Here is a 16,996-nt window from a genome sequence, read left to right as displayed (position 1 = left end):
GGTACGAACTAGGTTGCACCCACTGTACTTCATGTTTTCCTTTCTTTGTTTGCTGTATTGGGAGGGTTAGACATCAGTGAATTTCAAACTGGCTTGATGACGGCTTTTCATGCACTCTTATTTTTAATGTTGACCGTCACAAGGTTTTTCGTTCAGACTTTGCTCCGCACGCTATCGCACTACTTCCTGTTTGGATGTTCACATAAATTACGCTGGTACACCCTTCCAATTTCAGCGACTGAATCTTCTTAGGGTAAAAGTCCCTTTTCCTGTGTTGTACTGTTGTATGACTACGTTGTCGTACCAACGAAGTTATTTCTACTGCATCATACTGAATACAAGGATTTGGCACGATCAACCTTAGGCTTCAATATTTCCATGTAGTAGGCTAATGTTTTCAATGCAAGCCAAGCTTATCTTTTATTGTTAATATGTTTATCAACATAGTTCATACATTTTGCTGATGAATTTCATGTTGGTCTTCCAGTTTTGTTTGTAATATTGAAACTTAAAAATGCAACAAGGGGCAGCTCCTCCTCCTGCAACTTGCCTTTCTAAGGTAGAACTTAGAGTTTCATGCACAAATCTTTTAAACAAAGATTTATTATCAAAGTCTGACCCAATCTGCGCGTTGTATATATGGCAAGGTGAACGGTGGTATGAGGTAAGCAATCTGGAATAAATATCATTTACACAAAAATGATAGCATGTTCTTGATAAATCTGCCTCAAACAAAACTTATTCAATAACTTACTCTATAGTTAAATTTGTAAGTTGCCTTTATTTCACACAAGTTATGTTTATAATCTGAATATTTATTACGGTTTGTGGAAAGTTGTTTCATGATTTAGATAGATTTACTGTTTTATTACTGACATGCATGTTGCATTGTTGCGAGGCAGCCCTGAGCCACATCTGTTGTATTTGCTTAAGGTTAATTGCACTTTGAAAGGTGTCATCCATTGAGTTGCAAGTTGCAACAATGTACAATGTACATAATATGACATAAAAACAATAAAAACTATTAAAGTACTACAAAAAGTGCTCAATGCTAAGCAAAGCAGAGCGAATTAAATCAAATATAGTTATTACTATCTGAATCCTTAACAGCCTGTTTCACCTTTAACGGATCATCAGAAGGGTCTTATTCAAATAGAATTAAATTATAATTAAATTAAAAATTCAAATAGAATTTTAATATGACATATATTATTTTTCAGCATGGAAGAACTGAGATGGTCTTAAACAATCTGAATCCTAATTTTGCCAAAACATTTGTTATGGATTACTATTTTGAGGAAGTTCAGAAATTAAAATTTTCTGTTTTTGACATTGATAATGCAACACAAAGTTTATTAGATGATGATTTTCTTGGAGAGATTGAATGCACATTAGGACATGTAAGCAAATCTATCATGCTTTATGCGTAGGCCTATACACTTATACAGTACATAGTTTAATACTTATACATTTGACTGACAATGGATAAATTGAATGCTTGCAATTAAAACAAGATACTTGGATTTGTGACTACATGAAATAAATACATACTGATTACTGATGCAAGGGTTAATGAAATTGTCATGAACGTCATTTTGTAAAAACAGCCAGTTTTTTTTAATCAAAGCTACAATCATGGTCATTTAGTGAAATAGACTGTTGCTTAACAAGTGTATTCAAATTAAAACATTTCTCATCAATCCGCCTCTGTGAGTCTGTGTCATTCACTTAAGTGATAATTTCTCCTTTATTGCACTGCGTGTAAAATATATTTCTGACTTTTGCTTATTTCCATTGCACTTAGAAATTTTACTCTCAGAGTGCGGATTGTTCATCTCGCTTTCCCTCCTTTAAACAGTTTCCATTGATATTCAGTTCATTTTGCTTTTCATTCACTCAGCTCATCCTCATCTTTTGTTTTCTTCTTTCAGGTAATGTTCATACTAACTACATGAGTACAATTATACATGTTGCTAGTTGCTACTTTCAATTGTGCTGATCTGCATTTTTAAATATACACTGCTTGGTGAAATACTACCCATAGTAAAAAAAAAGTTAAGTGTTCTCACTTTATAAGTCTTAGGATGATGCTGGAAGATGAAATTCGATTCCTGTAAAAAGTACAGGCATAAACCTTACAATCTTACGCGAGATCTGCAATGCTGTACGGAAGTGAGACATGGTCCTTATGGGAAAACGAATTACACTTTTAAGCAGAACTGAGAGAGGGATGGTGAAGGCAATGTGTGTGTGAAACTGATGGACAAAAGGAATGTCGAGCAACTAATGAGCTTGCTTGGGTTGAACGAGTTGGCAAATAGATTGAGGCGATATGGGCATGTTAGAGAAGGAATGAAGATGATGTTGAGAAGAGCGCTAGAGTTGCCAGTGGAGAGTCATGGGAAACAAGGAACACCCAAGAAATCGTTGAAAAGGCAAGTTAACAAGCAAAGCAGCAAGGTCGGCTTGACAAGAGAGAGCACTGTAGACAGATCAATGTGGAAGCAGGGTGTGAAGGCAGTTGCGGCTTGCGGTACGTGAAGGTAAATCCGGCCACCCTCAGGAATAGGGACAGGGACATCACTGGATTAAAACTGGCTTACTATTGCGATTTGCTCATCTGTAATGTAGGTCTCTTCAAAATGTAAATTTTTGAAAGTACAGTAAGCAGTACGAGTGGTGGTACAAGTAAGCAGTATGAACATGCACAAATGGGAAATGGCTTGATCTGTGTATGTGGCAAGGAGGAACAAACGGCAGACTACACCATCTGCAACTGCGCCATCTACTATGTGCCAAATGGTGTGCATGAACTGGATGACAAATCAATTCAGTAGCTGCTAGACAGTACACACCTACCCAAACATCTAGACTGTTGCCGCTACTGCCCAAGGATGGTAAAAGGCAGAGCCCTCGACCCTTGGAGTGGTGAAGAAGGTTCACACAAAGATGAATAGGACTTAGTTTTTTTTTTTTTTACTTAAATGGTTTTATTTGATTAGCATTATTAAATGTTAAATATAGGTTCCATAAATTTGAAACATAAATAAATATGAAGCAAGTTATTGTGGTTATTTGCATTTTTGCTTTTGTTTTTTTGCTTCATGCTTACACAACATGTGAGATCAACAACAACATTTTGATAGAATTGCATTTGCTTTTGATGAAGATTCTGTCAAATCATCTTTTAGGTTGATTTCATGTCTCTACTGATTACACTAATACTCAAAGTACCTTTTTGTTGATTAGCTCCATATGTGCTGGTGCTCTGTCTTTATACTCAAATGAGTGGAGTTTAGTGTAACGTAAGAAATACAGCAGTACATTTACAGGGTGAAAAGAAAGTCCTTGGACCAATTTATAAACGATTTATTAATAGAAAATAATTAAAATTTTATCAAAAAGGAATCGCAATCTGAGCTTACAATACTAGGAATGAATTTTTTTAAATTTATTATCAATGTGGCCGCCTTTCACTTGGATAACTCTCTGAATTCTTTGCCGGAATCTTTCGACAGAGGCACGTAGCTCATCCGGGGTATTTTGGCTTATTCCCGCAAGAGTGATTGCTTCAGAAAATTAACACTTGGGTGAGCAACGGAACAGGCCTTTGCCTCCAATAATGACCAGTTGACCACACACAAAAGTCCATAGGATTCAAATTAGTCGATGAGGGAGGCCACATTTCCTTGCTCCAGAATCTTGGAAGTTGATGTGAGCACCAGTCCTGAGTCCTTCTTGAGGTGTGGGATGGTGCACCATCTTGTTGGAATGTGAAGGGCTGATCTTTATAGTGTTTCTTCATCTCTTCAAGGGCTGGAACGAAAATATCGTTGATGTCACGATCTGAATAGATTTTAACCCATTGTCTGAAAATCAGAGGAGACTTCCAAGTTTTATTGATAGGGTTATCCATGCCAACCCACACCATGACAGAAGACAGTTTTTAACGGTGGTAAACTGTTATGTTCTTATAGAATGTTTAATATCTGCTATATGCAAGACTTTGCATAAATTCTATCATTTTGATTATTAAACTGAGCTTCAATTGTGAAGAGTTTTTTGTCTGAAAAAATGATTTCTTGCCCTACCATGCCTGCCTTCAGTTCTCTGAGAAGGATCTGTGCTATTTCAAGTCTCTTTTGCCTTTTGAGAAGTGTAAGGAAGACAACAGAAGATCCTTTTTCACAATGGTACTGATTGAAATGTTGCTCACATTTGACGGATAGATCTGTTTAAGTTTCTCCTCACCCTTTCTCCTACAGCCTTAACCACTTACTTTGTTTGAGCAGTGCGAGGTCTTCCACTCCTAGGACGATCTTTTAGATGTACCAAGTCCCTTAAATCTGTTCACAACATGATAAACAGTGGATTTGGCAACTTTTCAGAACTTAATGATCTCAGAGTCGATTTCCCCGCGCGATGGAGCTGAATGATGGCTTTTTTTTGGTTCATTTTAGACCTTACAATTAATGCCCACAATTAGACCTAAATTTTAGACAGTTTAGCAAGACATTTAGCATATTAAAATGCATATAGGTGACATTCAATATGTTTAATCATAAAATGAAAAAAAGTGCAAGGATTTTCTGTTCTCATTGTATATGAAACACAATAACAACCTTTGTTCGATGTTCACAGATCGTATCTCATGGCGCTATCACGCAACAGCTTTTGTTACACACCAAGCAGGCGGCAGGAAAAGGAAAAATAACGGTATGCATGGCTATGACTAATACAAATAAACCATTGTACAACACAATTAACTGCGTTTCTTGTTAACGTTCTGCTAGTTTTGTAGATCAGTAGTTCTTGACCTGTGGGCAATTACCCCCAAGAGGGGTAATTTGACATTTTTGGGCTGTAATTTATATTACAGTTTATTTATATTATATTACATCATGGCCACCTAAAGATACGGCTTGATTTGTCACATTTTGCAGAAATTTCCAGGTTTTTCTAACTTTGGGCGAACGTTTAAATAATTTTTTCTAAAATTATATTTTTACGCTTTCTTTATTCTTTTCCCCAGATGACACAATAGGTTTTAACATCCTCACATGTTGAAAAACAAAGAAAATTGGTTTTGTAAATTTTAGTCAGACTGTTAATTTTCAATAACAGTCTGATTTTGCGTTTTTCAACTTACTTTTTCTCATTTGGTACTGCTTCCCCAAGGCAACAAAAAAGTTTTTTGTCATTAGGAAACCGCAAAAAGTAAAACCATCTCAAAAAATGCCAGTCAAGCACTAGCAGTAGCTGTAATCAAAATCTGCAAAATGTGACAAATCAGGCCGCATCTCCAGGTGGCCATGATTACATATAGTGTATTACGTTTTGTAGTGACATTCCAATAAAATACAGTATTTTCAGCCCTATAGATTAGAACGTTGAATAGATAGATTTTCGTGTGCATTTATATTTTGTTTCATTTAAGACCGTGCCGTTTGTGACATCACAGTGTCCTGGCCTCTTGTGTATAGTCAGGGTTGCCATCGACATGGACCCCAAAATAAAAACAACATAAAATTTAAATATTCATGCGAAACCGAAAAAATGTTTTTAACAAATCTCTGCATTTATACGAACAATGACATATCACATGCCATACATTACCTTGGACGCGAATCACGGCAAAGTAGCAGCTTTCAAAAGCAAGATGCAACTGTATGAAGGAATAGTACAGGGATACTATGAATCCCTGGAATAGCACGAAAAACTGCACAAGAGTGTTTTCAAATTTGACAATGCTGTTGCAATGTGCTCCGAATATGAAATGCAGCTTTACTCAGGGTATTGTTAGCCACTTGAATTCGATAGTTACCGCTATTGAAAAATACTTTCCTGGAATTCAAGGACCTGTGGGTTTGTAAGCCATTTTCAATTGAAAAAAGCTGTATTAGTGATACGATGTCAATATGGCAGCGCAAATACAGTGTCTTGGACTGCCTGAAGATACAAATCTAAAAACCAAATTCGCAAGGGAAGATATCGGAAATATTTGGGTTGGCTTTCAATGTGAATATCCAATTCTTTCCAGAAAAGTGTTAAGTTTTTTGACCCAATTTGCTTCAACATGTTTCTGTGAAGTAAGATTTTCAGCAATAGCATCTATGAAAACGAAATGTCGTAACTAGCTTATGAATGATGATGATATGAGATGCTGTCTATTCTCCACTCTGCCTGGATTTGACAGCTTGATAGCAAAAAAAGCAGTATTATCAGCTTTCCCATTAATTATACTTTTAACGGACGTTTGAATGTAAATTATGACATCGTTTTTGTGTGTGTTTTTTTATTAATTGATGGCAAGCTGTAATTTGTTATTTTTTGAAAAGGGGGTAATGGAAATTTATCATGTTCTTAAAGGTAACGATATTAAAAAGGTTAAGAACCACTGTCGCAGATAATTGTGTAATGTTGTCAAAATATTTTTTTGCTTGTAGTAGCTTGATTCGATAGGTATGCTACCCTTTACTGACAGCATGCATGAGCAGTGAGCACTATGAATACTCCTCATAATTGTAAGTGGTGAGGTGGTGCAACTTTGACACGGATTATACATTTGTGGCAGATCACCGCAGAAGAATTAAGTGGAAATAATGAAGTAGCTATCCTCACATTCAGAGCTCAGAATCTTGACAAGAAAGTAAGTTTGTTCTTGGTTCACGTGAATTGCTGTTCTTTACTGTTATCTCAACTCTGCATGCTAGGACCTGTTAAAATATTAATATCAGAGGTTGTTAAACCGGGTGGCAAAGCAAAATGAAAAAACGAAAAAAAACTTGATGCATGAAAACCAAATATATTGTTGCGTTGATAAAATTTTATTTGAGTCCTAAAAATTGGCCTTTCAAAAATAAAAACAAAACGAAAAGCTACTCGTTTTTAATATACAATGTTACGCTTGTGGGAAAATTGAGTGGTTGAAATAAGATTTAGAAATCCAATCATGCATTTTTAATAAACACGTTTATTAACCGATGAACTTGAACACCCACGCCTTTCGCTTATGATAATACACTTGTATCAGTGCCATTAAAACGGAAGTGGAAGCAGTTACTTTCTAGCTGATTGACTTGCAACTTCCGCATCGTTGGTGTGAAATGTTTGTTGCAATTTCACCTTAAGCTTCACTATCTGAGATCAGATCAAAACATTACAACAGTTTTACTCTAAATTGAAGTGCCGCTGCAAGCTGTTTTCGGTGTGCACGTTATTTGGTGAGTAGTTCAACTTTGTAGACCAATGCGAAAAATGTGTTGATGTTTTTACAGGATTTTTTTGGGAAATCTGATCCATATCTTGAGATTCACAGACCAGGTCCAGACGGCCGGATGATGATGGTGCATCGGACAGAATGGATTAAAAACTCTTTAAATCCGACCTGGAAACCTTTTAAGGTTTCTGTGCAAACCTTGTGTGGCGGAAATTACGACACAAATCTGATGGTAAATTTTTGTTTTAACTTTTTTCAATTCCGCCAAGCTATTTTTCGGCTTGTTGCGAACATCAGGGTGCATGGGTGGTTAGCGCGATCACTCGCTCAGTTGTTATCTTGTAAAAATAGCCTAGTGACTTTTTTGCTTATTAAAAATCATGCTCTATCTGATTTGTAGGCAAGCATGATTGCTTTTTGGTATTGGAGAACGAGGGGTATTCAAAGGTTTTGTGCATGCTGTCACGGCCACCTAGAGATGCGGCCTGATTTTGCAGATTTTGATTACCGCTACTGCTAGTGTTTGACTGGCATTTTCTGAGACGTTTTTACTTTTTGCTGTCTCTTAATGATATAAATGCTTTTTGTTGTCTTATGTAAGCAGTAGCAAATGAGAAAAAATAAGTTGAAAAACGCTCAATCAGACTGTTATTGAAAAATTAACAATCTGACTAAAATCTTCAAAATTAAATTGTTTTTGTTTTTTTCAACATCTGATGATAAAACCTATTGTGTCATCTGGGGAAAACAGTAAAGAAGGCGAAAAAATATAATTTTTAGAAAAATTCATTAAAACAGTCGCCCAAAGTTGGCAAAATCTGAAAATTTCTGCAAAATGTGACAAATAGTGAAAAAAGGCCGTATCTTTAGGCAGCCATGATGCTGTTTAAAACGTATGTTTTTCGGTAAACAAAGCACAATACTGAAAAGTTATTGTCTCGACACGCAGGCTTCAAGCCTACTTAAACACAGTTTGAAACGTTATTGTAATTTAATTTTGTCTCGAATTTCTAATGGTCTTCACTGCTTCGAATTTATGTTCATTGTTGGAAGTTTTTACGTAATTTAACGTGGAAAGTAACCGCACATCATTAGCCAAATTTTTAAAATATTGCGTGTTTTATTTTTTCTTGCCTTCAATCGCACTGCAGTATATAACTTTGTGAAATTTTATTTTGTATGTTATTCGCTCTGAGGATGCGCATTGTCATGGTGCGCGAAACGACAGTGAAGCAATAAACCATCTTGTTTGTTGTTGCTTTTACTTTCAATTTCATCAGATGAACGTTACAACTAGTGCTAGAAACGAAAACAAAGCACAGCTGCTCAGTGCTTAGTCACATATTCATGAGCCAAGCTTATTGTATGCTGTGTTATGCCTTGGTTGGTCAATTGGACCAATTTTTCCCTAATAGAGATATTACGTATATTATCGTAGTGATCAACATGGTGCATTTTTGACGTTAAGAACCTTGTGGTGGTCAACGTTCAAAATAGGAGTCCGTGGAAAACCGCCATGAAGCCGGATCGAAGTTTGCTGGCGTCCAACCCTCCTCGTGCGGGAAAGAAAGGACGGAAAACTGAGAATAACAAACTAAAGTTTTAGCGTGACTAGTTTCAGCTTGAATACTTTCATGCTTCCGCGTCGTGAATAATTTGATAACGACGAACACAGATCAAATGCTTCGACTGGGATAGCGACGGATCTTCAGACTTTATCGGCGAATTCACAACGACCGTTCGTTCCTTTATCGAAGCCGCCACACAGCAGGTGAAAATGTAAATACTGATTAGCTGAGCAAACCAAACTGATGCTATGAAAGCGATATGTTAAACTATCTGTTAGTGGGGTAGGGTTAGTATTGTATCTAGTTTTGTCCTCCGTTGTAAATTATCCGCATGGCAGTTCAAGAGTTTGTGAATCGTATGAATAATTTATTGCTTCTATCTCAGTAACCTTGTGTTGAAGGTGAAGTGGGATTGCATCAATCCTGCAAAGAAGAAGAAAAAAGGAAGCAAATACAAAAATTCTGGAATCATCTTTTTATCTTCTTGCAAGGTAGTAGTTGGTAATAGACTCTACTCTAGCCATGTTTTGCAAGGATTGTCATGTTTTGCTGTTGCCTTAAAAAAGTTGATGTTGATCAAACAATTTGCTTAATTTTTTAGATTGAAACTGAACACACTTTTCTGGATTTCATACTTGGCGGATGTCAGATCAATTTCACGGTATTTTATCTATTGAAATTGAATCCAGCATGGTCTAATTTTTACATTGTTGCATCCTTGAATTGCACAACTGATGTGTCTGTAATATTTCCAAAGTGATCACACGACACCGTGGTCTTGCCTGCACCTGCAAGCCGACAGTTGCAGCAAACAGTAGTTTTGTTACAGTTACAGCAAACGTATGTTTTGTTATGTCAAAGTATTGTGCATGTTTTTGGTTTTCTAGTCATTTTCGTTGTAAGTTAGTTTGAGCGTTAATCAATCTAAGTTCAATGTATGAAATAGTTTCATTTTAGTGTCCAAAACACAAACAAATAACATGTTACATTGAAAATTATTTGAACTTTTTAGGTTGCCGTCGACTTCACAGGGTCAAATGGGGACCCTCGGACTCCCCAATCCCTGCACTATATTAACCCCCACCAACCCAACGAGTACGTAGCCGCGCTCCGTTCGGTTGGGACTGTCTGTCAGGATTACGACAGCGACAAGTTGTTTCCTGCACTTGGATTCGGAGCCAAAGTCCCGCCTTCTTATCAAGTGTCCCACGAGTTTCCGCTAAACTTCAACTTCCAAAATCCGTTCTGCGCCGGTGAGTGAAGCCGACATGACGTTGACTCAGTTAGTTTTCACGAATTGCAAAGCTAAACTCTTAAAACTCGTCGAAACTTCAATGCATTTCATTTGCGTTTCGAACAGACGTTCTTTTGAAAAACTCGTAGTCGTAGTGAAAATAACCTTGGGTAAATAATAATAGATAAGTAGTGTGCTCATAAAATCTGATAAGTTTGCTGGTGATTTTTATATCAGGTAACTACTTTTTGTAAAAGGTAAGAACTATTTTTTAGCCGGAAAGCCCCCACTTTATTACACACAAAGCCTTGTATTTCCTTACACACTGTCGGTTTGTTCTCCAGGCATATCTGGCGTAGAAGCCGCCTATCACAACTGTGTGCAGCAAGTACAACTCTATGGACCCACCAACTTCGCCCCCGTCATCGGTCACGTGACAAGGTTTGCTCAAGAAGAAGCGCAGAAGAGCGTAGCCTCGGTAGGGTCGCTCATAACTTTTTCTGCAATTTTTATGTTTTTGTCAATTTGGTTTCGCAACTTTTAAAGGCTGTCTGATAATTTCTTATGAATAATTCCGAAATTTTATTTCAGAATTACTTCATTCTTTTAATTCTTACCGACGGGGTTATCACCGATTTTCATGAAACCAAAGACGCCATTGTCGCCGCGTCGCATCTGCCGATGTCTATCATCATCGTCGGTGTAGGTACGTCGGTGTTAGTGTCATGTAATTATTTGTTAATGCTCGCCTGGTTATACGACAAACTTTGGCCATGTCAACATGAATCAATATAATTTGCAATCACTGAAACACATGGAATTCTTGTACTATCCTGCCTAAAGGCTGATTATTTTTCGTCGTGGCCATTCAACTATTTGAAAAGAGGGATATCTTTTATCGTTTTCCCTGCTACAACAGTTATGTTGCTAGGTGTCACAATTCTTTCTAAAGATACATTGGAAAGATTGATGACGTAGTTTATTGGGATATCAAACGTTAAACAGTCAAATAAATGGTCGAATAATTCTGCTAGTGAGATGATAGAAGACAATTCTTGAACTGACGAATGGTTTACTACTTAAAGCACATAAAGAAATCAAATTGTGAACAGCAAACATCTTCTTCGATTTCAAAATAAATATACATTACTACTTGCAACAGCTACTTCACAACTGGCAATTACGTACCCTTTCACAATCCATTCTATATCGACTGGAACTCTACAATCGTCTTCAATTTACTTTTCATTACAACTTCTAATCCCCATATTACACAACTCTATTAATTACAATAAAAATCAAATCACGGAACTGTTTATAACAGGTTTGTTTGGACTAAAAGCTTGCGGAGACCAGGGTAATATGACATCGTAAGAACTAATTCGTTTGGTCAACAAGTGAAAGAAGTTTCCATATTCTCACGTACACAAAAACTTCTAGAAGCAGATTTCACAACAAAGATTGCGGCATAGTTATCGGTCAGTAATCGTCAAAACACCACAACAGAATTACACAATGACATAAGTGCAGCCTGTCGCCCAAGCAACGCATATTGATTGTGACACCGATGATTGTTATGGTAGTAGGCGTGCACGCAACAACGATATTCTCTGTATTGAAGAACCACGCTTCATGCGGTACATCAAAATGTATTGTCAAACTTAGGAATTCTCCAATCGTTGTTGTATTGTTTCTCAGTATGCGTCAGAACTCCAGCGTGAAGAGTAGTGTTGAATTGATTGAAGGATTTTTTATTTTATGAGGTATTAATTTTTGCGTAGGTGGAGCTGATTTCACGGAAATGAACGTATTGGATGGAGATGATGTCAGATTGACAGATAGAAGCGGTCGACCAACCATGAGGGATATAGTTCAGTTCGTTCCTTTCCGAGATTTTAAAAACGTAAGTCAAGATCAAAGATTGCAATTGGTGTATTTTGAAGAGGTTTTGTTATTCTTGCAACAAATTAGCCTACACCTCGTCTTTGAACCATTTAACTGTCAGTAGCTGTCAGCTTTGCTGGTCACGTTAACCGCAAACGTGAAAGTGTTAAACTGCATCCCAGAGGTAAGGGAATGGCTCAATAAAAAAAAATAATAATTACCAGATAATCTGCGTCTTATTGGTCTGATTCTTTGAATTTGCACCGAAGTAGAAATGTTATTTCCAAGATCCTTCACATCAAGAATTCTCAAGCTGAACTAAACTTACTCTCAGGTTACTTTTTTTATCAAAGGTTAAATTTACACATTATCAAAAAGTAATGTGGAAGTTGGTGGGGATAAATTTATCGTTAGAGTAAAAAGTTGAATACGGTACCCGTGCTCTATAAGTTTACAGCGAGTGATCAACCAAGAAAGTGTGAGACAATGCGGTGACTGCGCTGCAAAGTGAGTGCGTGGTGCTTACAAATTTGGCATCAATTTGTTACATGAATTTTTTTACATGATGTTTGAACCTTTGACAATCTCGACTGTCACAAGTCTTCAAAGGTGGGCAGTACCCCCTACTTTTGTAGCGCCGCTATTAGTGCACTACTTTTTAGTAGTGATAGCGGAAACGGCGCTACAAAATTTGCTTCAATGATATTTTTGCTACTTTCACGTGCAACCCTGGAGAAAAAAATAATTTCCTTTTTCCGGATCTTTGAAGTAAAACGCTTTTGTGTTTAAACAAGCTTCAGCAATAACCTGCAATTATTTTTGCAAAATGCACTTCACACTAATTTGTGTTCGTCGTCATTTCGACCTCACAAGGTACTTGAGTACAGCCTCCAGTGTAAGTTGAGACACGAAGAATAGCACGGAGAAGTAGCAGTGGCACGTTAGTATTTGTGCTTCAGTGTATAACTGTATATATTAGGATGTTTCATTTTTTCACGATTTTTGAAATCAAAAATGCTTGGGGTCTAATCAGATCGGATTTTGGCCACAAACAACCGATCCAAAATATTTTTTCGATCGGACGACTTTTAGAGGGTGCGCGGCCCCCCCAAAGTTTGAAAATTTGAAGCGTGGGAAAATATGCGATATCTCGGTAACGGAAAGTGATAGGAAGACGTGTAAGGTGTCAACTTGTGCGGAATGGCCAACTTCCTATCTGCGTTTAATACATTTTGCTACCCTATCTGCAACGAAAAAAAAGTTAATTGCAAAAAACTGTTTTTTTCATATTTTCGATGTTTCGTTCTACAGAAGCAAAACCCTTGGAACCAGTAACTACAGTGATTACAAGTTATAGAGAGCAACAAACATGTGCTATGGCATAGGGTACAAGTGTCCATCGAATGTTACACAACAATGGACTTCCTTTCACGATTGGCTTAGAATACCGTCATCTCCTATGACGGTATTCTAAGTGTCTCTCACATGTAAACGTTTCAGCATAAGCTACCAACACAGAGTAATTAAACAAAACAGTTGACATTGACGTGGCTGTGCAAATCAAGAGTCATACACCATGTGAACGCGAAGAAAATCATAAATTCAACAGTATGTACAATACTTGCGGACTAGAGGTACTCAAACGCAGGAACAGGGATCCCCCAGTCATGACCACTGAAAGCAAAACAAATAAGCAACATTATGTAGAACGAAAATTCGGGCATGTTACCCAAGAATAAAAATTACTGCCGGCATGTAACACTTAATGATTATTCTTCAGCATTGCTTAAATGCACCACATGCACCAATAATCGCATTAAAGACAGCTTCACTATTAACAGAAATTTCCTTGAGAAAAGACTTTACTCCGATAACTCTTTCCATAGTTTTGTTCTTTGCTCGATCATGCGTTTGAATCAAAAACACATAACGATCCATACCATTCACATTTCGATCATCATAATGAAGCTGCAGGAAATCGGAAGCAGAGATGTCATCATCACATTTTTCTAAACACAGCTTTCTTGTTTTCTCCCTACATCTATACATGGTAGTCGGTGAGGCAACAATATCGTCACCAGCACATGCAAGCAACTGGTCAGATTGTTGGCGAGTAGAAGTGTTTCGCCGGTCAGCTAACATACAGCTTAAAGAACTTACGGCAATTTTTCGTTTTTTTGTGTACATCTTGCCACCTGTTACTGCTGTCTTGGTGAAATCAGGATCAAGAATTAAGCCTCGTGTCTCATCTTCCGAAGACTCACTGCTGGAAACGGTTATATCAGGTGTAATCATATCTGCAGGTCTTCGCCTTAGCCTCTCCTGTGCTACCAGGCTGGAAGTTTCTGAGCTGGTTGAATAAGAGCAAGATGGTTCATCTTCACTTGGTAACTTTTGCTGGTAAGAACTCCGATGATTCAATCTATTTTTTTACCCTTAAAGTAAAAGATCTGTCGCGAGATGCAGTAATAAACATCTTTCTAGCAGAACTTTGATCTTGCAAAAACTCAACCTCCTCTTCTGGGATACGGTGCATCCATTGACAGCTACAAGAAAGTCTGCCGTTGTAAAACTTCACCTGTGATGGAATGGCACATTTACACTTGCAGATATCAAACAGCTCATGGAATATACCTTCTGTCGCTCCCGTCTGTGGCTGTTTTCTTTTCTTGATTGCCTTAAATTTGTTTATGAGCAGTTTTAACCTGGTCTCAACTCGAATGATGCTCATCACCGGAAGGCTGGCACTAACCCAAACATGAACTATATCATTTATCAACTGTCCCTTGACATCAGCAAAACATGGAGGCTTCTTAAAGAACTTGGGATTCGTTTCACTGCATTGCTTGCATAAAAAAATGTAGTGGTGAAGAACGCTTATGTTTGTGGGTAGTACATTCCCTGGCAGCTTTTCAAATTTCTGCAATGTCTCACTGGCGTCAAGTCTTGTTTCTGGCATAATAGCAATTGAACTAACTACTTCTGGGTACAAATAGCCAATACTTAAATCTTAACACCTGCAATGACAATCCATGGTAAATTATACCAGCAGATGGCGAATGACATCGACTTAATCTGCAACGGGAGCTTCTCAAAACAACCCTATACATTATAACTAACAAATCTTCTTACTACAAACTCGAACAAGAATGTAGTTCTGAAAACTTAAAAAGCACAGTATAATATTCTACCAGTCGTCCACCTGCATTGTTAGATCAAAGTGCATTTAACAAAACCTTTTGTTCGTAAAAAATGTCATTTGTCATCACTGCAGTTACTGGAAGGGTTTTGCTTCTGTAGAACTGGGAAGAAAACATCGAAAATATGAAAAAAACAGTTTTTCGCAATTAACTTTTTTTCCGTTGCAGATAGGGTAGTAAAATGTATTAAGCGCAGATAGGAAGTTGGCCATTCCGAACAAGTTGACACCTTGCCCGTCTTCCTATCTCCTTCCGTTACCGAGATATCGCATACTTCCTGCAAATTTTCCCACGCTTCAAATTTTCAAACTTTGGGGGGGTCGCGCACCCTCTAAAAGTCGTCCAATCGAAAAAATATTTTGAATCGGCTGTATGTGGCCAAAATCCGATCTGATTAGACCCCAAGCATTTTCAATTTCAAAAATCGTGAAAAAATGAAACATCCTAGTATATATTGTACTTTCATCATCTTTTACAAAAATTGACTTCATTATTTCCGTTGTTTTAGGCACATCCTGCCCAGCTAGCCAAGACTGTCTTGGCCGAAGTCCCTTCCCAAGTGACGTCATATTTCAAAGCTCGCGGTATGCACCCAATGCGCCGTGACCCTCCCCAGCAATTTGCACCCCCACAAACACAGACTGGAGGTTCTCAGCGCAGTAGCCCCTCACCGTATCCTTAATTCCAAAGCAATCTTTTTCATCCTGTCGTGGAATACCTGCACTAGCTTTGTCTGCCATGTGTATTGTGTAACCTGCTATGAACGGAAACTGCACTATCGTTTTAGTGCTGTGAAGAAATAACTTTTATTTTTGTTCAATTATTTTCCGCATCCACCGCTCTATTGAGTCAGTGGCAAAATTGTTCAGTGTTCCATCGTCTGCCTTCTTGTGATACCTTTGTTACGTCATTTGTCATGTAAGGGATTAGCTGACAGCTTCAGTTGCCTGCTCGTTATAAATATCTAACAACGATAACTTACGTATTTTTTATTGATTGCGCTCAGTTCAAAACTTCAAGTACCTCCTTCACTTTTCTGCAACTTAATTGGTGACAATGTGTTAATGCAACTGAACAAACACAATGACGTTCTATTTTCAAGTCAAACGATCTTAAATGTGTTCATCTTACCAATTATTTTTTTATTGTCATGACTCTTGATCACGCATAAAGTTTCTTATTTATTAAATTGCATTATTTTTACCTGAAATCATGATCGTGCCGATATCTAATGGAGAAAAGGGATTAAGACAATTGCTGCGCGGAAACAATCGGCCACCCCCACTAGTGGGGAACAAACCGACGATGGATTATGATGATGATGATGACACTGCTTCTTACATAGCCTACATCAATACGTACTTGAAAAAAGTCATAGCAATAAAAACGTTCACCTTACTTTGTTGCAGTGCACAAACAGTAAAATTGCCTAATGGGGTTTTCATCATTTGTTGCTATATTTCAGTGCATAGTCGTTGCGGCTCATGATTGTTTATAATAAATGGGGTGCAGTCTTGATTCGATATTTTTATTGGTCGATATGTTCATATATGCTAAGGGAGTTAGTTAGTGCACGGTTTTCCGTGTTTTTGCTCCCCTATTGGGAGGGTTAAACGTCAACAAATTTCGATCCGGCTTCATGGCGGCTTTCCACGCACTCCTATTTTGAACATTGGCCGCCACAAGGTTCCCCCTTCGGAAGTCGCTTCGCATGCCATCGCACCACCTATTTTGGCCGTCCACGTGAATGACTTCCTTCTAATTCCAGCGACTGAACTTTCTTAGGCCAGGAGTCCTCTTCCATTTGTTGAGCGTGGCCGTCCCAACAGAGTCTCCTCCACCGCACAACCTCTTCTACTTGATGGATGCCGAGCGTTCTTAATTCTTCACT

The 16,996-nt window shown here is 37.8% G+C and overlaps 1 protein-coding gene across 1 annotated transcript; it reads left to right on the top strand.

The window, feature by feature from the left end:
- The first annotated feature begins 514 nt into the window (after positions 1 to 514).
- On the top strand, positions 515 to 16,628 carry LOC145775795 (copine-3-like). The gene is made up of 13 exons (XM_082587165.1): positions 515 to 664; positions 1,221 to 1,400; positions 4,642 to 4,716; positions 6,575 to 6,649; positions 7,278 to 7,451; positions 8,895 to 8,990; positions 9,189 to 9,278; positions 9,389 to 9,448; positions 9,800 to 10,040; positions 10,366 to 10,499; positions 10,613 to 10,727; positions 11,803 to 11,924; positions 15,614 to 16,628. Exons 1-13 carry the CDS (start codon positions 515 to 517, stop codon positions 15,785 to 15,787), a joined length of 1,686 nt encoding a protein of 561 aa, XP_082443291.1. The 3' UTR covers positions 15,788 to 16,628.
- The last annotated feature ends 368 nt before the right edge of the window (positions 16,629 to 16,996 follow it).

The sequence above is a fragment of the Aplidium turbinatum genome, chromosome 8 (assembly GCF_918807975.1).
Source record: "Aplidium turbinatum chromosome 8, kaAplTurb1.1, whole genome shotgun sequence".
In the NCBI taxonomy this organism is placed as follows: Eukaryota; Metazoa; Chordata; class Ascidiacea; order Aplousobranchia; family Polyclinidae; genus Aplidium; species Aplidium turbinatum.
The sequence above is the reverse complement of the archived record's forward strand: the minus strand, read 5'-3'. Positions and strand labels throughout refer to the sequence as shown.